The sequence below is a fragment of the Podarcis filfolensis genome (genome assembly GCF_964270895.1).
Source record: "Podarcis filfolensis genome assembly, chromosome: 18".
Classification (NCBI taxonomy): Eukaryota; Metazoa; Chordata; class Lepidosauria; order Squamata; family Lacertidae; genus Podarcis; species Podarcis filfolensis.
Genome location: NC_139622.1, coordinates 4,320,871 through 4,343,328, shown reverse-complemented (window position 1 = coordinate 4,343,328; position 22,458 = coordinate 4,320,871). Strand labels below are relative to the sequence as shown.

Sequence of the window (22,458 nt, the reverse complement as noted above, 5' to 3'; positions counted from 1 at the left end):
TTGTGTTGCTATCTCCCTTAGCCGGTCGTGCAAACCACTGGTTTTAGTGTGGTAGGGAGTACTGGGGGACCCAGGAGGGAGTGAGTGGCCTGGAAAACACATTTTGGAACCACTAGATTAAAGGATCCATATTAAAACGAGGTGTGAATGGGCCTTAAGTCTGCTTAAGAAGGTTTCATAGGTTAAGCCAGTGGTTTTCAGGTGTGTCGTTGCACCCTGGGATGACTTGAATGATGGTCAGGGGTGCGACATTGGCCTCTGTCCCTCTTTCCTTCTCTCCCTCCTCTGATGCCCTCTTGCGTCTCTGCCTCCCAAAGTCTTGCATGGCTGTTTGTTGCAGCAGCTCCCCAGTGAGCAACTGCGCCACCAAAATGCTCCACCAGCTCAAGTTCCCAAACAGTCTTCTGAGGTGTATAATGCATTGCAATAATCTAACTTGTATAGAGCCCGGGGAGGCGGGTGGCGCTGTGGGTTAAACCACAGAGCCTAGGACTTGCCGATCTGAAAGTCGGTGGTTTGAATCCCCACAACTGGGTGAGCTTCCGTTGCTCGGTCCCTGCTCCTGCCAACCTAGCAGTTCGAAAGCACCTCAAAGTGCAAGTAGATAAATAGGTACCACTCTGGCGGGAAGGTAAACGTCGTTTCCGTGCGCTGCTCTGGTTCACCAGAAGCGGCTTAGTCATGCTGGCCACATGACCCGGAAGCTGTACGCCGGCTCCCTTGGCCAATAAAGCGAGATGAGAACTGCAACCCCAGAGTCAGTCACGACTGGACCTAATGGTCAGGGGTCCCTTTACATTTTTATAGAGCCCAGAGGAGCGAGAGGCCAGCCAACCAGCAGAGTCTCAGAGGGGTACTTGCCTGGAAGCAGAGCCCATAAGCAAAGTCAGGTCCAGTCCTAAGGTTGGACGTATGGCGGACAGTCCAGGGGTCAGGGAATCCAACAATCTAACCGAAAAGCAGCAAAGGTCGGACCAGGAACGACAAAATGTTTCCAGCAACTGACAGGAGGCTGGAAGCCCCGCTTAAGAAGGCTGGAGCCAGCTGGTTCTCCTCTGAGTCCTTGAAGGCTGATCAGCAGCAGGTGGAGTCAGTAAACCTCCTGCCCTCTTCAGGCTGCTGTTCAGCGGGTAAAGCTGATTCCTGGCCCATGCGCCAGGGAGTTGCTCCATCCCCTTGATGGTTTGGCTTGCCCCTTTCTGAAGTTTTCTTCGCAACTCTACCATTCCTTTACAAAGGGGGGGGGGATGAAATGCCTGTCGCACCACTGCTGTGGACAGAGTTCACGAGCCAGAGTTGCCAGTTCTGTTTTGTTCCTGACAGGAAAGTGGGGGGTGAGGGTGGGTATTTGTATTATACCTTAATACATTTGTATTAAGGCTTGGTAGGGTCAGTGGGCTCCATGATCACGGCAGATGGTGACAGCAGCCACGAAATTAAAAGACGCCTGCTTCTTGGGAGAAAAGCAGTGACAAACCTGGACAGCATCTTAAAAAGCAGAGACATCACCTTGCCAACAAAGGTCCGTATAGTAAAAGCTATGTTTTTCCCAGTAGTGATGTATGGAAGTGAGAGCTGGACCATAAAGAAGGCTGATCGCCGAAGAATGGATGCTTTTGAATTCTGGTGCTGGAGGAGACTCTTGAGAGTCCCATGGACTGCAAGAAGATCCAACCTCTCCATTCTGAAGGAAATCAGCCCTGAGTGCTCACTGGAAGGACAGATCCTGAACCTGAGGCTCCAGTACTTTGGCCACCTCATGAGAAGAGAAGACTCCCTGGAAAAGACTCTGATGTTGGGAAAGATGGAGGGCATAAGGAGAAGGGGACGACAGAGGACGAGATGGTGGGACAGTGTTCTCGAAGCTACCAGCATGAGTTTAACCAAACTGCAGGAGGCAGTGGAAGACAGGAGTGCCTGGCGTGCTCTGGTCCATGGGGTCACAAAGAAGCGGACACGTCTAAACGACTGAACAACAACCACAACAAAGGGCCAGTGGTGTAGCGTGGGTTGCCAGTGCACGGGGCTGTGTGGAGGGAGGGAAACGGATGGAGCATGCATGTACATTCAACTCCCTTGAGTGTTTCAGGAGATTGCAGCCACAGAGATAAGCATGAGTTGTTCTGTTGTCTGGAAAGGCCATTTCCTGGTTCACACGGAGCAGCTGTTTTCAATGGAGCCCAGCGATGGAAGCACACAGCCCCTGTACACACACACACCCAAAACGCTACGCCACTGGCTAGGACAGCTCTTGGTTCAGGTGAGGTTTGAATCAGACACAAGCTGTTCTTCATTAATTCATCCTTGCGAATAAGGCCACGAAAGTTTCTAGCTCACTCACTCAACTTGCTCAGAATCCTAGGGCACTCCCTGCATTGAACAGAGTGTCACCTCTGGTAACTATACAGGTATGCATGCAAGCCAGCTCTTGTTATGCAGGAATGAAGGACCAGTGTTCTTGCAAAGCCCTCGCCTGGGGGAAATCACCCCTGGCTGGAATAGAGCTTGCTAAGTTTCTTGTTTCACATGCAACCCTCTCAGCTGCTCAGCTCCAAATCTGGACCAACCTGACGGCAGCTTTTATTTTTAACCTGCTGGATCCCAACAAAGGCCAAAGCAATGGGTTACTCAGTACGGCTGGCACTCAAGGTTTCGCACACTTGAGGTTTCAGAAGCCTAGCTGCTTAATAATAGCAGCAGCAGCAGCAGCACCTTCGGTACCTAAATCTAGGTGCGGAAATTAAGCAAGCTAAGCAGGTGCAGTGCTTTTAGGTGGGGGAAAGGCAAGCCACCTTCAGTGCTGGCCATATATCCTTAGGCTCAGGAATCCTTGGGGACTGCGCTTGTGCCACTGTGTTCTGGGCATCTGCCCTCAAAAAGGAGATGGAAAAGCGTTGGAAAAGGGCGACCAAACTGATTGAGGGATGTGTGCGGAGTGACTCCCCTATGGGAATAAAGTGTTGTCGCTTGGGGCTTTTTAGTTTAGAGAGAAGGCGAGCAAGAGGAGACAAGGGAGACATCTACGAAATGTATGCATGGAGTTGAGAGAGGGAAATCCTTTGTGGCGGCTGCACACTGGGTCAACGTCTTAATCGAGCGGTCCATTATTTGTTAGTTTATTGATTTAACCACCTTTGTTTTCCAAGGATCTCAAGGTGGTTTCACATGGTTTCCCCCCTCCCCATTTCCCCAAGGTCCACGCCCCATGAGCATGTAAGTGAAATTAAGGTTGCCCTCCAGGTAAAAACTTTCTACATGCATCTTTCTACCACGGGCATGCATGCCAGGCCCAGGGTCCGAATATGCCTCCCCAAACCTCTCTACCTGGCACCCAGGACTCTGCATAGGCCCCACCCCCTCTCACCCAGGCCCCACCCCTCACTGGTCTTGCTTTGCACTGCCCCCACCCCCTTGAGTGCTTCTGACCAGCCAGAATGCGCCCCTGAACTCTGCTGAATGCCTCCTTCTTTCCTAGATGGAAGGCAGAGAAGGCTTGGGTGGGTGCAGAAGCTAGACTACTGAGAAAGGTTAAAATCTGCAACCGTTGCTCCCCCCCTTTTTGCTCCTGCCCCCGCCCACCAATGGAATGGGCCCCAAGGGGTTTGGCCAGCCCTTTGGGGCTGAAATATTAAGCAATAGATGTCTTGGCAGCTCTCCACAGAGTCCTCAGCCCCCATCTAAACAAGGTTTCGGCTGGAGCTCCAAGCAGATATACTGTATTTTTCTCTCTATAAGACGCACCAGACCATAAGATGCACCTAGTTTTTGGAGGAGGAAAACAAGAAAAAAAAATATTCTGAATCCCAGAAGCCAGAACAGCAAGAGGGATCGCTGCGCAGTGAAAGCTTCTGGCATCTGGGATAGCTGCGCAGCCTGCATTCGCTCCATAAGACGCACACACATTTCCCCTTACTTTTTAGGAGGGGAAAAGTGAGTCTTATAGAGCAAAAAATACGGTACCTGAATCCTAACCTGGAATCAAGTGTACAAAATTCCCCAGGCACCAGGTGTGTTCTGAGACTGACGCAGGTCCAACTGCGACCACGTGGAGATCTTTCTGGATCTCAGGTGGGCGACTGGGATCTCCATCTGGTTGGGCCCTCCAGCCCTCTTAGGTCAGCAGAAGAGCTTATTGATTGCAATTATCCCCCACCTTTTTCTCCAAGGAGTCCATGGTTCGCCCCTGCTCCTCAGTTAATCCCTACAACAACTGGGGGTTGAATCTGCCCCCCCCCGTTTGCAAGGGAGATGCTCCACCACTGAACTATGGCCAGAATATCCCCAAATACCAGCTGCTGCCGGGGAGCTATTGCCAGAAGCCTCTCTAGCTGACAACAGGACTTTAATGGCCTGACGCTGCGCACCGATTCCTCCATCCATAAATAAACCTGTATCCCTGTGAGAAAATGGGGAGCTCCCCTTCTGCAGAATATATGTCACCCCTCAAACAACCCCAACCAACCAGCCAGATCCCAACAGACATAAGAACAAGAAAGGAAATTGGGGTTTGTTTTTTTAGCAGCAGGATTTTCGTCTCCTTCTTTTCCTTTTTATTTTTTTAAAGTGTCATTTCATTCACTTCAACATAGGAGTTGCCACCGGCTGACGAGTTTAACACACTCCGCTTCTTGAGTATTCTCCTCAATGCGTTGCTAAACGAACACTTTTCTTTGCAGCAAGAAAACAGCAGCAGCAGCAGCAGTACCCTGAAACCATCTTTCTTTAACCCTCGAAACTGTCGTTTGCTTTTTTAACAAAGCGGGGGGGGGGGGGGGGAGGACAGTCGAAGTGATTCCTCCTCTGAGGAAAACCTTTCTGAGGTTGCTATGGTTCAGCTGAGCCATCCAGTCTCAAGCAGGGAAAGGACGTGGTCAGCGGTCCCGAGGGGTGTTGTGAAGAGCGAGAGAGCCTTGAGGGGTGGGCGGCTGGCGGCGGCGGGGGGGGGGTCACCCCTTCCTCTACCCCCCCCACCCAACCTCAGTGGCTGTTTTCTACCCTTGCTCTCCTGCCCACACCAAGAGAGCCTTTTGAAACCAAACTTGGAGCCCACAACTCTGGTGGTGAACACACAACACTCCATCAACTTTGGCCATACCCCCCCAAAAAAAATCCCAAACAAAAATGTAAGGAGATGGATTCAGACAAAGCCCTCATGCTACAGAGGCGTACATTGATTTGTTGGGAAATGGCACCTTGCAGATCTAGTGGGACTGGGGGCAGCAGTGGCCTGGTGAGGCCATGAAAGAGTCCGTGGACCAGCGTCCGAAACGCCTCAATTTTCCAGCAGACATTGGCTTGGGAGAGGGACCCATGTGCATTGCATCCTCTGGGAAGGACCATGTGGAATTGTAGAGTTGGAAGCGACCATGAGGGTCACCCTAATCCAGGGGTCCCCAAACTAAGGCCTGCGGGCTGAATAAGGCCCGAGAGACTCGTTTATCCAGCCCCCCGCCGCCTGCTCTTACCGGCGCTGCACGGCTGTCCACTTCCAGGTCGGAGGAACACCGGAAGTAGCTTGTGCACATGTGCAAGCGTTATTTGCGCATGCACGTTATTTGTGCATGCGCGTTTTTCCAGTGCACATCCGGGTTAGAGGAGGCCCATGCACATGCGCACAAGCTATTTCCGGTGCTCCTCCAACCCAGAAGTGCACTGGAAATAGAATGTGCGCATGCGTATGGGCACACGCTCCCATGCCCTATGCACGATCGGTACTGGAGACACCGGCCCGAGGTGCGGTAAGTTTGCTGACCCCTGCTGTAATCCCACCCCCATGTGGAAATCTTCTGCCCGAGGTGGGGCGTGAACCCACGACCCTGAAATTAAAGGCCTCGTGCTCTACTGACTGAGCTATAGATCAGGAGCCACCTTGCCACTTCACTGAAATCCCAACCCTGTAAAGTCAGGGCAGGGGGCGGGAGGAGGATGAAATTGTTGTCTGAATCTGCCCTCCGAAAGCCATGCCAGATGAACTCTTGAACCATTCCAGATGTTGATCTCCTGAAGGGCTATTGTGGGGGAGGAACACTTCTGGACTAACAAGCAGCCAGTGCCTTCCAGTGCCCCCCTCCCAGTTTCCTGCTTGGCAGGGGGTTGGACTCGATGGCCCTTGTGGTCTCTTCCAACTCTATGATTCTATGATTCAATCTGCATTCTGCGCAAGCTCTGTCCTTGTCAGGGCTGGGTGAGATGGTCAGTGGGTCAACGGCGCTTTCTAGTGGCTGGCTGGCTGACAAAAGATGGCAGCCGAGAACCGTGCTCCGGTCGACCTGCCTTCCGGCCAGGAGATGGTACCACTGCTCCAAACATCTCTGCGAACAGTGCTGGCAACTGTGAATAGCTATGCTCCCCCCCTGCAACAGGTACACCTTTCAGCCGCATGATCTGCCGTGCTGTTGGGTTGATGCGATGCAACCAAATGGGAAGCAGCTCAACATGCCTTTCCCCCAGACTCTAAAACTCAGCTTGCTTTGGGTACCCTTTGAATTCCAAATAAAGCCCTGAGCCCTGCTTCCTTCTTCAAAGACCTGAGACTCCTGACTCCCACCAAGCCCTGGGCCAGCATGTCTGGGATAACAGGGTTTGGGAATCCATTTTCAGGGCCTTCACGGAGGACGGAGCAAGTTTCTTTTCTCCGGCTCCAGAGGGCAGGAGCTGAACCAACGGATTCAAATTGCAAGGAAGGAGATTCCGACTGAGCCCCACAGGTGGTGGACTCTCCCTTCCTTGTTTTGAACAGAGGTTTGATGGCCACCTGTCAGTTAAGATTCCTGCATTGCAGGGAGTTGGGGCTAGACTCTCAGGGTCCCCTTCCAACTCTACGACTCTCTTGATTCCTGGACTGAAGAACAGTTCAATTAACACGACCTCAAAAGTCTGCTGATTACAGATCCCGTCTTTCAGAGAGGGAGCAGCTGTGAATGAAGTGTACAGCCGTCTAGAATGGCAGAATTGTAGAGTTGGAAAGAGACCACCAAGATCATCTAGCCCAACCCCATGCAGTGCAGGGGTCCTTTGTCCCAACGTGGGGCTTGAACCCACAACCGTGAGATTAAGAGTCTCATGCTTTACTGTCCTTCCAGACACCTTATTAGACACCTCTCTCAATGCAACTGGGAGAGCTGGTGCAAGCGCAGAAACCCACTAAGGCTGCTTGACACCCCCCCCACTTTTAAGACCTGCCAGAGACAAGGGGCCGTCAGCCGCAGTCCGGGACAAAACCTGCCAACTAGGTCTGTGGGCCTGTGCGCTGCATTTTATCTGCAAGCACGACAAGGGCCACCGTCTCTCCCCCTGCCCTGATGCCACCAAAAGACCTTTAAAGGAGCACTTCTGACCCCTTTCCGCAGCTCTGCAAAGGAAGAAGGGTCTGCAGGCACAGGACCTATTAGAAGAAGCAGATCCTAGCCACCCGACATTCTGGAAGACGCTCCCCTCTTAAAAAGCAAAACACAACAACCCCTACCTGCACTCTGAAAAGAATGGGGCTGTCTTAACGCAAAGGATCATCTTTAACACACTCGAAAAAGAAGCCTGATAATGGTTTTTCTGCCTCTGGTCTTTCTGTGGGGAGGAAAGCGGGTGGCCGCTGGTTTGATCCTAAAGGCAACTTCAGAGTTTGGGGGTTTTTTCCACCACCCCCCTCAACTGCCTGAACCAGTGATAGCGCCAGCTTGATCTTTAAAAAAAAAAAATATGAGGAAAAAACAGCAAAACACAGCACAGCACCACAACCAGCCTCTCAATACAGCCAGCAAAATCTCAGCAATGCAATATGGGACACTGGAAAATGAAGTAAAATCAAACCCAGAACACAACCAAACCTCACCATACCGGGTTGGGTCAGCTGCACAAAGCGTAACGAAGCTAACTTTCAACATTACCCGCAGTGTTTGGCTGAAACCTTCACCCCCCCCCCCTTCCGGCACAGGCTGTCACTGAAAAAAGGGTAGAGCAGGTTTTGTTTTTTTTAAGACTTGACTGCAGGCTCACCTAAAACCCCTCGCTTGCTTTCAAGGGAGGGAGAGGATGAAGGGCATGCAAACCTAGCTGCTCTTAAAGCTTGTAAGGCAGGCTGGGATTCAGAAAGCAAGAGGTCAAACATAGGATTTGCATGTGTGTGTGTGTGTGTGTGCTTTGAAGAGGAAAAAAAAATTAGTTGGCAATGGAGGGCAGCAGCAATTCTGACCTGACCATGCTGCTTGAACCCTGTGTGAGCTGGGAAGCGCCCGTCACTCAGGGGGTCCTGGTGGGCTCCCTTTCCTTTCAGGGGGCAGGGCGACGAGCAGCTGGTTTTGGCCACCCTTATTCTGCCCCCAACCCCCCTAGGTCACCGAGCGGGGGCTAGATCCAGCCACCTGCTGTTGCTCAGGGGTGCAGACACACCAACGTGGCCCCGGCGAGAGCAGCTCTCAATTTCCACAGGTTCCCTTTCTCGCTCGAGTCCCGGAGAGAGAGAAGGGAGGTTGACCCGGCCCAGTGTGCAAATGGAAGCATTTTAAAATCCAAACCCCAGCGGAGGCGGGCCGAGTCCCAGCCCCAGCCCCTGCGGGAGGGGGCTCGCGATGCCGCCCACCCCCTCCTCAGTGGAGCTCAATGAAGGCCTCCAGCTCTTCGGGGATGAATCCTTTGTAGGGGATCTTGTGCTTGTCGAGGGCGCGGGCGGCAAGGCACTGCAACGTGATGTAGTTGAAGGGTTGCATCATGGCTTTGGTGAGCAGCTTCTCGTCCAGGAGCTCGTAGGCCGTCTGCTTGAAGGCGTTGGTGGCGTCCATGTGCGCCCCGGCCTCTATGAGGGCGCTCATGATGAGCGGGCAGTTGTTGCGCGCGGCCACGTGCAGAGGGGTGTTGTTGTCGTAGTCGCGGCCGTCGGGGTCGGCCCCGCACTCCAGGAGGAGGTTGACCACGTGGAGGGAGGGGAACTTCCCCACTGGGTAGCGGCCGACGGAGGTGGTGTCCTTGTCGACCGCCATGTGCAGCGGCGTGAAGCCGTTCTTGCCCCGCGGGTTGCACTTCAGGAGGCGGTAGATGGTCTGCCGCTTCTGGTGCTCCTGTTCCGGGGCGCACTCCACCTTCTCCAGAAGGAAGACCAGGTGCAGGATGATGGCCAGGGCTTTGGTGAACTGGGCGCAGTCCGCCACGGGGTCCTTGCGGTGCAGGAGCGCCCGCTCCACCTCGCGCACCCCTTTGCTCAGCACGCCCATGAGGTCGGGGAAGCCCAGCTGCGTGGCCAAGGTGCCCTTCGAGCGGTCCTGCAGCACGTAGGAGAACAGCTCAGCGAAGGAGAGGAAGCTGCTGGCCGTCATGGGGCTCAGCGGCTCCAGGTTGCCCTGTTGCATCTCCAGCGCGTACTTCCACAAGTTGATGCAGCGCTCGAAGTTCCCCGAGTCGGCGTAGACGGCCCCCCGGTAGCGGATGTAGTAGGAGGTGTCTGGGTGCGAGGGGCCGAGGACGCGCTCACGGATCAAAAGGGCCTGCATCCGCATTTCGTCCGGGTCGATGACCAACGTCTCCAGCTCCTCTGCTGTGCTCACCTCCCGCGAGTAGTCATAGGCCAGCACCAACTGGCGAGGCTCCGGTTTGGCCAGGTACTGCCCGCCCTGGTGGCGCAGGCTCATGGCCCTCCGCCAGTGCTTGTAGGCCCCCAGCAGGTCGCGCTTCTTGTCCACAAAGGTGGCTCCCAGGAGCTCCAGTGCTTCCACAGCTGCCTCCCGGGTGCAGTAAACTTGGGGACGGCCGTCGCCGGCAGCAGAACACCCATCACCGTCTCTGGCCTGGCTGCCGTCGTGCTCCCCTACAGCCGCCCCCTCCTCCTCCAACGCTCCCTCTATAAAGTATTCGACGATGTTGGTGTGGCCAGTCACGCTGGCGGCCAGCAGCGGGGTCATGCCGTACCCATCCTTCTCCATCCTCGCCCCGGAGGCCAGCAGCAGCCGCAGGATCTCCAGGCTCCCGGACTCGGCGCAGTCATGCAGGGCCGTGTTCCCCTTGACGCTGCGGCGGTTGACGTCCGCCCCCCTCTGCAGGAGGTAGCGGGCGATCTCCGTGTGGCCCTTGTAGCACGAGATCATCAGGCAGGTGTGGCCGTGGCGGTTGGCCACCTCCAGGTCGGCCCCCCTCTCGCCCACCAGGTAGCGCACGATCTCCAGGTGCCCATCGAAGCAGGCCGCCCGCAGTGGCGTCGAGTTGGTGAGCGTGGTCTGGTTGACGTTGGCCCCCCGCTCCAGCAGGCTGCGAGCCACGTCCAGGTGGCCGGCGGCCGACGCGGCCCAAAGCGGAGGGGCTCCCTCGATGGTCTCGCCGTCAAAGCTGACCGAGCCGCCCGCCTCCACCCGGGCCCCGCAGTGGTCCAGGAGGTACTCCACCACCTCGCGGTGGCCGTGGCGCGAGGCGATCAGCAGCGGCGTGCCCCCGGACCCTTCTCCGCCGCCGGGGCCGGCCGTCAGCTCCTCCAGCTCCTCTCGGCTCCGGGTTCCCAGCAGCTTCTGCAGCAACTTCAGCTTGCCTTCGCGGGCGGCGTTGTAGACGGCCAAGCGGAGGTCCATGGCTCTGGCCAGGGGGGCTGCCCACTCCCCATGAGCTGGCAGGGGGCTTGCGCAGCCCCACAGCACCTGCTCCAATAGGTGAGGGGGCTCAGGCCATGGGGGTCTCTCCTTCCTCTGGGCAGCAAGGCTTGGGGGGGGTGGTAACCTAGCAACCAAGCCTTCCTCCCCAGCGCCTCTCTCCTCCCTCCACAGCTGCAACCTTCAGTCTATTCCTGCCCCCGCCGCCATCTTAAGTATATTCAGGGGGATATAGGGGTGGGAGGGAGGGAGGGGGGAAAGGAAAACGCCACCCCAAAATGGCTGGCCGCAGAAATGCATGCCGGTAGTCGTAGTCCTGCGCTCCAGGCCCGCGCGATGGGTTTCCAGGAGGCGCGCCTGCGCAGGAAGACTACGATCCCCAGGCGGCTTTAGAGGCAGGATGTGGCCGGCCGCCGCGCGGTGGCTCCTGGGAAGCGGAGTCCGCGGCGGACTACAGCCCCGGAGCGCCGCGGAGGGTGAGGGACTCCATTTCCCAGAAGGCAGAGCGGGAATGGCGCGAGGGAAGCAAAGGTTTCTGGGAAGGAAGGGGGGTTGCGGGGAAGGGGGCTTGCTCATGAGTAAACCTGCTTAGGAAGGCGAGGTGGGGGCAGGCAAACTACAGTTCCCAGGGAGGGGGGGAGCCAGGACTGTTTAATGCGGGGTGATAACTGCCTTAAATATGCGGTGCAGACTTGGGGAGGGGTCTTTTAAGGCGTATCTTTGCTCTGGGGGAGCAAAAATACACATTTTACTGAGTTTATCCATTTGGAGTGGTTTTGTGTGTGTGTGTATGTGTGTATATATATATATATTGAAATATACTCAGAGTCGCAAAGTGATTTCATGCTCTTTATTCAGCTCATAGTGGTGAGGAGGAATGAATGGAAGTCCCCTCAAAGTATCTGCTTTATATACATTATTTACACAATGGGCTGCACATGATTGGCTAATTCCGGAATTCTACTGTAAGCCAATCAGGTTGTGGATTCACTTCTATCTGGAGCATGATTGGGTGGTTCCTGCCAACCAATCATACTGCTGCCTTGTTCTAGGACCAATCAGACTGCTGCATTCTGAATCCTATTGTTCTAGGACCAATCAGACTGCTGCCTTTTGGATCCTATTGTTCTAGGACCAATCAGACTGCTGCCTTTTGGATCCTATTGTTCTAGGACCAATCAGACTGCTGCAGTTTGGATCCTATTCAACTCAGTACATAACATATATATATATATATTTCAACAGGTAGATAAACAACAAGAAGAACAGATCACTGTGTAGAGCATGAGACTCTTAATCTCAGGGCCTTGGGTTCGAGTCTCACCCTGGCCAAAGGATTCCTGCATTGCCCCTTCCAACTCTACGATTCGGTGACATGATTCTCAGCCGTTTCAAACTGTTCTTAATGTTGCAATGTGCCCCCTTAAGGCGAAGGGTGGGTAATAAAATACAGGGGTACCTCAGGTTACAGACGCTTCAGGTTACAGACTCCGCTAACCCAGAAATAGTACCTTGGGTTAAGAACTTTGCTTCAGGATGAGAACAGAAATTGCGCAGCGGCAGAGGGAGACCCCATTAGCTAAAGTGTTGCTTCAGGTTAAGAACAGTTTCAGGTTAAGAACCGACCTTCAGAACAAATTAAGTTCTTAACTCAAGGTACCACTGTATATTATAAATAAATGGGATTACTGTCTCTGTTTTCTCTCCCCCCCCCCACTGGTGTTTGCATATTTTCATGGTGGTGCTAGTAAAGAACCAGAAACCCAGCTGGCGGGGGGTGTGTGTGTGTGATGGAGGAGTGGTGCAACAACCAGAAAAGCTTCACCTGCCACTCCACCTGTCCGTCATTCTGCTCTTGGATGACCTGTCCGTCATTCTGCAGTGAGAACTCCAGCCATAGCGGGTTGTGTGTGGTGGGGGTAAAGGTAAAGGGACCCCTGACCATTAGGTCCAGTTGCGGACGTCTCTGTGGTTGCAGCACTCATCTCGCTTTACTGGCCGAGGGAGCCGGGGTACAGCTTCCGGGTCATGTGGCCAGCAGGACTAAGCCACTTCTGGCGAACCAGAGCAGTGCACGGAAACCCCATTTACCTTCCTGCTGGAGCGGTACCTATCTATCTACTTGCAATTTGATGTGCTTTCGAACTGCTAGGTTGGCAGGAGCAGGGACCGAGCAACCGGAGCTCACCCCGTCGCGGGGATTCGACCGCCAACCTTCTAATCAGCAAGTCCTGGGCTCTGTGGTTTAACCCACAGCACCACCCGCGTTTTACCTGGTTGCTTTTGAACTGCTAGGTTGGCAGGAGAAAGACCGAGCAACGGGAGCTCACCTCATCGCTGGGATTTGAGCCACCGACCTTCTGATCGGCAAGCCCAAGAGGCTCAGTGGACCCAGTCCTGAAGAAGGAATGATTTGCAGCTTTGAAGTGGGAGATTGGAATGTACCATGTTGCTATGGTACCCAGATACACTCTGACATTTTCCTCTGAAGTACCCATTAGCCAGGGACGAGTGGCAACATCCCTCCATTGTGTTGCATTTGCAGATCTCTCTCCCTCTCTTTGGCCTGCAAGCAGATCTGGCTGATGATATTCTTCCAATGTTCTTTAGGAGCATTTTGATTTACTGGGGGCTGCGGACTGGTGAGCCAGGAGGGGGTAGGGACCAAGTTCCACCAGACACAGGTTGCCACACCAGGGGGAGAAACCAGCCTCTTAAGACCCTTCTGGAGACGTAGCAAATCCCCGTCGTCTTCTAACGCTCGGCTGAGGAAGCTTATTTCAGTTTTTTTAATCGAAAGATTTTCGCCCTGCTCTTCAGGGTCCTCACCCCACCCCCAAATGTGTCCCAGAGTGGCTTGCAGTGAGGAGTAATAAGGTGCCTGCATTCTCAGGCTTAAAATCTAAAAGACACAGCACAAAAGGAAAAGCGGCTGGGAAGGAGAAGGGGGGAAAGCAAGCTTCTACTAAAGCTCTCAGCTGCATGGTCCTTCTGCATGGTTCTTTCCTCTGGGAGGGGGAAAGGAAGCCCCAGTTGTTTCCCTCCTTGCAGTGATGTTCTTTTTGGGAGGCAGGGGGTCCAGCCTCCTCGGAGCTCACGATGGGGGCTGCCTTTCAAGTCTGCAGCCCCCTAGGCCAGGGGTCTGCAACCTTTAAGACAAAAAGAGCCACTTGGACCCGTTTCCGAAGAGAAAAAAACTGGGAGCCGCAAAACTTGTCATTATAAAAATAACTTTTTTGTCACTTTTTAAAAATTATTTCTTTGTTTGACCCCTCAGAATTACTCCTCCTCATAGAAATAAACGTTAAATTAACAAGTTACCTTTTTGTGTGTGTGTGTTCTTCACTCCCCTTCAAAACAGTGACCAGCGTACATGCCCCTTACAATGTAGTGGGCAGGCGGGAAGGTGACGTCGGGACTGTGCGTGACTAACGCACGCACCGCCACCATGCGACGTCACAGCCAGTACAGCACCCGCCACAGTGGGGAGTGTCGGGGCGCACAATGCGCCTCCTCCCCTCGCTAGTATCCGCCCCGGAGCCGCGGCAAAGGTGTAAAAGAGCCACGTGCGGCTCCGGAGCCGCAGGTTGCTGACCCCTGCCCTAGGCAACAGCTCATCACTAAGTTTTATTGCAGCTGGGGGAAAGGCGTTTCCATCCCTGTCCCTTTAAATCAGGGGTCAGCAAACTTACCGCGCCTCGGGCCGGTGTCTCTAGCGCCGATTGCGTGGCGGGCCGGAGGGCGGGGGGGTGCTTGCCCATATGCGTGCACACACGCTATTTCCGGCACACTTCCGGGTCGAGCACCGGAAATAGCTTGTGTGCATGTGCACAGGCCTCCTCTGACCGGATGTGCACCGGAAATAATGCACATGCGCACATAACGCGCATGCGCACAAGCTATTTCCGATGCTCCTCCGACCTGGAAGTGGGCAGCCGTGCAGCGTGGCAGCGGGGGTCTCTGCGGGCTAGATAAACGAGTCCCTCGGGCCTTAGCCGGCCCGCGGACCTTAGTTTGGGGACCCCTGCTTTAAATAATCTGTGCATACAGCCTTCTTATTTATTTCTTATTGGTGTCTTGCTGCTGCCAGTTGACCTTTGCAACTTGCCGGACAGTCAGCGGCGCTCCTGAGCTGGAGTGCAGGTGCTCGGGCGGTCCCTGGACCTAAATTGCTCAGGGCTTTGTAAATTAAGCGGATCAAAGACCGTCCTGGCCAGAGAGGACATTTGGGCCTCTAGTGAAAAATAATTGTAGAGTTGAAAGGAACCCTGAGGGTCATCTAGTCCAATCCTCTGCTATGCAGGAATCTCAGCTAAAGCATCCTTGACAGATGGCCGTCCAACTTCTGCTTAAAAACCTCCAAGGTAGGAGAGTCCACCACCTCCCGAGGGAGACCACTCTGCTGTCAAACACCTCCTTTCTTGTAACTTGAAGCCATTGGTTCAAGTCCTGCCCTCCAGAACAGGAGAAAACAAAGCTTGTTTCCTCTTCCATGCAACAGCCTTTTAGATGTTTGAAGATGGCTCTCCTATCTCCTCTCAGTCTCCTCTTTTCCAGGCTAAACAATCCCAGCTCCTTCAACCGTTCCTCATAAGGCTTGCTTTTTAGACCCTTAATCATCTTGGTCACCCTCCTCTGCACACCTTCCAGCCGGTCAACATCCTTTTTAAATTGTGGTGCCTGGAATTGAACACAGTATTCCAGCTGTGGTCTGACCAGAGCAGAATAGAGTGGTACTATTACTTCCCTTAAGCTGGACACTAGACTTCTGTTGATGCAGTGCAGAACTGCATTAGCTTTTTTTCGCTGCTCCCTCACACTGTTGACTCATGTTCAGCTTGTGGTCCACCAAGACCCCTAGATCCTTTTCACATGGAATGCTAGTAAGCTAGGTCTCCCCTGCCTTATATTTGCGCATCTGGTTCTTCCTGCCTAAGTGCAAAACTTGTTTTGTTAGCTTGGGCCCGGTTCTAAACAAGCTGTGCCTTTGCACCTTAAAAGCGAATGCAACCCCATCTTAAACAGGTAACCTTCACAGCTAGATGCTCTGCAAGGAGGAGTTTCAATTCCTGACATGTGGGTCCAGGCTGCAAAACGACCATGCAGGGCCACGACGACGATGACAGACGGACTGAATGCTCCAGGGATGTATGCCAGGAAGGTGACAAATGACCCCCTTTGGCATGTCTTGGCTTAATCTGTTTTGACAAACTGCAACCACTTTCTCTGCATGTGTGTTCCCCTTGGAGTCATTTCCAGGAAGGTCCGAGAGCCTGACTTCCCTTCTTCTCTTTCCATGGTTCATTTTACATGTCATAAATCCCTGCATATTTTACTGAAACTATGCCATTCAGTATTCCATCATTGCATCCAACAGAACTTATTTACACTGTTGAATTTATCTTAATGCTGCCAGCGCTTTCAGCTGTACACAATTATTTCCCATACATTTAATAAATGTTTTCCAGCCTACTTTAAATATATGTTCTTCTTGTTCTCTTATTCTATATGTTAAATCTGCAAGCTGCACATATTCCTTCAATTTAAGTTGCCATTCTTCTTTGGTTGGGACCTCACTCGTTTTCCATTTTTGGGCTGCAGCAGTGGCATACATAAATAACCTTTTTTTTTTTTACACCCAGCAGAAAGGACTCTGGGGTTTTTTTTGGGGGGGGGGGGTAAAAGTACTTTTAAACATTTTTTTCAATTCATTATAGATCATTTCCCAATACCCTTTTACAGGTCCACCACATATGAAAGAATGTTCCCGCCTTGCTTTTCAAGGAGGCAAGGATGTCCTCCAACTTAGATGGTTTAGTTAAAGCTATGGTTTTCCCAGTAGTGATGTGTGGAAGTGAGAGCTGGACCATAAAGAAGGCTGATCGCCAAAGAATTGATGCTTTTGAATTCTGGTGCTGGAGGAGACTCTTGAGAGTCCCATGGACTGCAAGAAGATCAAACCTCTCAATTCTGAAGGAAATCAGCCCTGAGTGCTCACTGGAAGGACAGATCCTGAAGCTGAGGCTCCAAGACTTTGGCCACCTCATGAGAAGAGAAGACTCCCTGGAAAAGACCCTGATGTTGGGAAAGATGGAGGGCACAAGGAGAAGGGGACGACAGAGGACGAGATGGTGGGACAGTGTTCTCGAAGCTACCAGCATGAGTTTGACCAAACTGCGGGAGGCAGTGGAAGACAGGAGGGCCTGGCGTGCTCTGGTCCAGGGGGTCACGAAGAGGCGGACACAACTAAACGACTAAACAACAACAAAAGAGGATTAGACAAATTAATGATGGGGAGGGCTTGCTCTGTGTCCACGGTTGGGAGTCAGTAATGCTTCTGAATACCAGTTGCTTGAAGCCTCAGGAGGGGAAAGGGGTCTTGTGTTCAAATCCTGCGTGCTGGTTTCCCACGGGTGTCTGGTTGGCCACTGTGAGACTCGATGGGCTCTTCTTATGTTCTGAAAACTCTCCAAGCAAATAATGATGGGGTGGGGGGTAGAGAGAAGCTTTCTACCAAATGAAGTAGTATAGCCCAGAAACAGCTTTAGCACCTCACTGAGGACTAGCCACTTGCCAGGCAACAGTGGTAGTATTTTACCCACACAGATTCACAAACACGCATGGTGTGTTCTTACAGTCTTGGGCACACTCTGTTATTACCTAAGCCAGTGGTGTCCAAACTTTTTTTCGAAGAGTGTCAGATTTGATGAAGTGAAGGACCGTGAAGATTGAAGTTCTTGAGCTTTTTTATGATTTTACCCCAAAGTTGTTGAGTTTTTTTTTAAAAGATTGCAGTTGTGGAGCTTTTTTTAGGGTTGAAGTTGTGGAGGTTTTTTTAGGATCTTACCCCAGGAAATAAACTGGATTAAACCAACCAGCGGGCCGGATTAGGCCCCGGAAATGGACTTTGGACATGCTTGATCTAAGCGGATGTCTACATGGAACGGTAAGTCTGGATTAAATAAGAAGTGGTGAACATGACTTTTAGCAACTCAACAATGTTCCTTTCACAAAGGCAACTGATCTCGGCGGGGACACACACACACACACACACACACACACTGAAAAGCCTCTGTTCTGCCAGGAAGGCAATTGCCAATAGCATCCTTGTTTTCCCGGAATCGCAAGGCATCGCAAAGAATCTGTTGAAAGAAAACACAGCCCAACCAAGACCCGGAGAGATACGCACAGCGCATCTCGGCGGGAACACTTGTCCTCCATTTCGCCTTCGACGTGGTAAATAAATAATTGAGGTCACGGCTATGTGGGCTAGAGGACAGTCAATCAGGTAGGAAGTGGGGCAGCAGAAGGCAGGAGAGAGAAGGCACTCAGGTCCCTCCTGCTGAGAGGCTGTGGGGTTTCGCGGGAGCCCAGCCGCAGCAGCGGAGTGTGGGATGTGCTGTTGAAAAAAACCCAAAGCACAACATCCAAGAAAGATTGGCAAAATGCCCCCCCCAAAAGGGGCAGCACTCTGGGGAGGGGATGTGAAAAGGTTTCGGGGGGCTGAAATCTAATAATAAGTGGGACTAGACCCAAATGTGAGCAGGGCAAACATCACAGAATCAGCGTGGGAAGGGACCCCGAGGGTCATCTAGACCAACCCCCTGCAATGCAGGAATCTCAGATCATACATGACAGGTGGCCATTCCATCTCTGCTTAAAAACCGCCACCTCTCGTAGGAGTCTGTTCCATCATGAACGGCACTTGCCGCCCAAAAAGTTCTTCCTGATGTTTAGTCGCCAAAGGGGTACAGTACATTTAATTTTCTTTACAGCTCAGGACCCCAATACCTTCTGGGGTGGCTTCTCCCAATACGATCCTACCTGGACCTTTCAATCTCCCTCAGTGGAAAGAGGCTTGGAGGATGTTGTCAAGGCATAGGGCCTTTTCGGTGGTGACTTCCTGTTTGAGGAACGCTCTGCCCAAGAAGGTCTGCCTGGTGCCAGGTCAAAACTTACTTTCCTGCCAGGCTTTTGATTGGGCAGTGATCAGTGGGGGCTGGTCCATATCGCGAAGGGGTCCCTGCCCCATTAACCTCCGCTTGCGCTCAGCCAGGCCTCACCCACCAACCTCAAAACCAGTCCTGCGGGGCAGCACTGCCTGGCATCTTTCTCCTACCTATAGCATCCCAGGGTTGCCCCTTGCAGAAATCAGCAGTGAGGAGAGGGATGGGGACAAAACTTGAATGAGTTGGCTTTGCTTGCTCTGCCTGTCATTGGTTCTGGCGCCACCTACTGTTGGGCTCCCAGGATTCCACCCTATTAAGTGCCAGCCCCCACTGACTGTGATGTTGTCATTGGCTGGTGGTTGTGCTGGGCTGCCTTGCGGGAGAAGAAAAGGGCTAAGGCGTAAACCACAGAGCTTAGGGCTTGCCGATCAGAAGGTCGGTGGTTCAAATCCCCACGACGGGGTGAGCTCCTGTTGCTCAGTCCCTGCTCCTGCCATCCTAGCAGTTCGAAAGCATGTCAAAGTGCAAGTAGATAAATAGGAACCACTCTGGCGGGAAGGTAAACGGCGCTTCCATGCGCTGCTCTGGTTCGCCAGAAGCAGCTTAGTCATGCTGGCCACATGACCAGTAAAGCGAGATGAGCGCCGCAACCCCAGAGTCGGCCATGACTGGACCTAATGGTCAGGGGTCCCTTTACCTTTAAGGCGTAAACCAGGCATGGCCAAACTTGGCCCTGCAGCTGTTTTGGGACTACAACTCCCATCACCCCTAGCTTAACAAGACCAGTGGTCAAGGATGATGGGAATTGTAGTCCCAAAACAGCTGGAGGGCCAAACCCTATGCAAATCTGGTGTGGAATGCCCAAGACAGTGGGATGCCTCGTTGTCCGCCTCCTTCCGGCAACTCCCACAGCCAAGCTGGTGCCAAATGTCTTGCTCTGTTTTCCTTTGGACCTCCTCAACAAAGCTGAGAGGGGGTTCTTCTTGTCTGGACAGACCAGGACCTCCAGACACACTGCCCAGGCTTTTGCCCCAGAGAGATCACTTTGGTGCTGCACAGAAGTTTGACTTCACCCCCCCCCCCGAGGTGCAATCCATTGTCTCTCGTCAGAAAGATGCCTATGTTTTTTTTTTTACAAACCATTTGTTGTTTCATGTTAACGTGTTTCTGTTGTAATATACTCACGATTAAACCCATTGAAACCAATAGCACGAAGGTAGCCACTCTGTGACTTTAATGGGTCTACTCTGAGCAGGACCACATTTGGCTGCAACCTGGTGATTTTTGTACTCGTGCTTTTAAAATAGGTTGCAAGTTAAAATACGTTGGCTTTATAACTGGTATACATTTGAATTGTAATTTGACATTGATAAAATGTGGTTTATATTGGATTTTAATAACTGAAAAATTAATAAAAAGTGTTGTTTAAAAATAACATTAAATACGTTGCAAGTCGCTTGGAAGCCTTGTTGCATAACAAGCAGCTAACAAATTCTATGGATAATCATGACGATCATTCTCCATTCTCCATAGTTTTCTTATTTAAAAAGTTTGTTAAATAATACTTAAAAAAAAAAAAGCAGCCGCAGCAGCTCAGCAGCACCCTTGATCTGCCCTGAATGTGCAAAAGGCAAAAAGAACCCCAGGAGCAGAATGAAAATAAGGTCAAAGCACAGCTGGATTGCCAAGCCTTGCCTTGCGCCTATTCAAAGCTTCAGACACAAAATGCCACTGCGCATGCACACACATGCACACCGCAAACTGGCATGCATGCAAATGCAAAAAGCATGGATGATGTTATGTGTTTGAGGCTTTGAACAGGGACAGGGCACACATACATATATGGAACGCAGGTTGGCTGAGATTTGTTTTGATCTTCTTGCAGCTTGTACCCCTGAAACAACTCCTCATTCCCCTTCCATACTGAACAGTTGATGCTGGGGAGGGGGAACCAGAGTTCTAGATCACTGGCTGTGAGCCAGTGGCGTAGCGTGGGTTGTCAGCACCCGGGGCAAGGCAAGTAATTTGCGCCCCCTAACCCCTAACCTGCCGCCGCTGCCAGCTTCTTCTTGCTGCTGCCTGGTCTGGTCTGGTGTGGTTCTCTCCCGCGCTCAGCGCTGCGCTGGGCGGCCGATGCACTGTCCCTCCCCCAGATAGTCCCTCGCTCTCTCTCCGCACCGCACGCCTGGCACCCACCCCCTCCACAGTGGGCGGTGGCCCGGCGGCTCGGATCGGATTCGCACAGCCAGCACTGCAGTGAGAGAGAGTGAGTGAGCCAGGTAGGGACAGAGAGCTGCGAGTGCGAGTGCGCCCCCCCAGATGTTGCGCCCGGTGCGCCCGGCCCCCCCTGCACCCCCCACGCTACGCCACTGCTGTGAGCCACACCTGGCCCAACAGTCTTGGATTCCCTGCCCCTAGTTTAGTGTGCTGTGCAAAACAAGTCAATTTTATTTTTATTTTATTTTGAAAAAAGGACACCAGCAGAATTAAGTAAACAGAAAACCGTTCATCAAAAACTTGGGGAGAGAAGATACTGACAATTCACTCTGCTCTGCCTTTAACTAAGTGGTGGGTTGTGGCACGTTTTGCAAGGCGCCAACTTCTCTCTCTCAAATAAAATAAAACCCAGCGACCTAGAAAGTTGGGGGGAATGCCCCTCTTTGTTAGGGATACTTACACAAGGCACTGAAAGCACAGGATGGGAAAAGCACAAGGCTGCCTATGTAATAGCCTAACTTTTATGCAGCCAGTTTCAAGCTCCTTGTATTAATTTAAAAAGCCCCGAGCAACTTAGGTCCAGGGTGCCTCAGGGACTGCCTGAGCCCTTACACCCCAGTTTGCCCACTGAGCCTATTTCGTGCCTGAGCCTTTAGTGCCATCAGCCCAGTCCTGTGGAACGCCCTGCCACTGGAAATTCAGTAGGCGCCTTCTGTTTCTGAAAACTTTCCTGTGTTGCCAGGCTTAAACAGGCAATTAATACAACATCATCAAATCATAGAGTTTGAAGGGATTCTTCCATAATGGTTAGCTGACGGCCTTTGATTTTTTCACGTGTGTTTTAATTATAGCCAGAGGCTGTTGTAAACTGCTGTGATGTGCATTTTTTAATGATGTAGGAGCATAATAATTCAAAAACGACAGCAAACAAATGGAGGGAACTTTGCTGATCCAAACTGACTGCAGCTGACGTCTCATGGCCTCAGGGAAAGGAAGGAAGAAGAAGCAGAACGGAAGGGGGGGAACGACGTGGTCTTGCGATTTTTGGGGAGGGTGGGCCTGTGCTAGATGGTAGACTGTGATTTGTTGTCTTCTCTATACGTCACAACAACAAAATCACTAGTCTTCCAACCAGAAGCAGGCCAAAAACATCAAGGAAATCCTTTTCGTCCCCCCGCTCCTTGGCCAGGGCTCTGTTCTGAAAAGGGTTTGCAATGAGTTTTGAGTTCAAGCCTGCAAACGTCCAGAAATGTCTCCAAACCGCTACGGTTCCATTGCAGGGTTCACGAGCTCTCCCGATTTTCTCTAATCTAATCCCCGGTGTGTGATGGGGGGTTAGTAAACTTGTTTTGGGGGTAGGATTCTGAATGCCTCTTGAACTCTTTGCTTGTCTGGGTGGGGGACAGAGAAAGGGATGTGTTCGCAGAATCAACCTACTGTACAAATGTTAAATTTGCATTAGTTCCTCTGCCCACGTTTGGCCTCTGGGCTTGCTCCCACACTGGCATATTATGCCCAGATAGAAATACGGCCCTCAGGTTTCCCAAAATGCTCTTGGGATGTGATGCTGAGGAAGATTCCTTCGAAAGTCTATGAAGATGGAGAATTTTGAATGCAGGGGTCTGAAGGAGTCTGCTCAGCCTGTCGCTCCCCGAACCAGCAGGTCTTTGGACAACACAGCCTCTGACTCCCCTGGGCTGCCTCCATCTTCAACCTCAAGGAAAAGACAC

At 52.3% G+C, this 22,458-nt stretch overlaps 2 protein-coding genes and 1 long non-coding RNA gene across 3 annotated transcripts in view; all 3 read right to left on the bottom strand.

The window, feature by feature from the left end:
* UHRF1 (ubiquitin like with PHD and ring finger domains 1) overlaps positions 1-22,458 on the bottom strand; it is a 173,663-nt gene that overhangs the window by 84,092 nt on the left and 67,113 nt on the right. The window lies entirely within an intron of this gene.
* On the bottom strand, positions 7,489-10,794 carry FEM1A (fem-1 homolog A). Its single transcript, XM_083594562.1, has 2 exons — positions 8,283-10,794; positions 7,489-8,208 (listed from the first exon to the last, which is right to left on the bottom strand). Exon 1 carries the CDS (start codon positions 10,542-10,544, stop codon positions 8,583-8,585), a length of 1,962 nt encoding a protein of 653 aa, XP_083450688.1. The 5' UTR covers positions 10,545-10,794; the 3' UTR covers positions 7,489-8,208; positions 8,283-8,582.
* LOC310753665 lies at positions 20,083-21,787 on the bottom strand. The gene is made up of 2 exons (XR_014543436.1): positions 20,877-21,787; positions 20,083-20,478 (listed from the first exon to the last, which is right to left on the bottom strand). It is a non-coding gene; the product is annotated as an uncharacterized lncRNA (long non-coding RNA).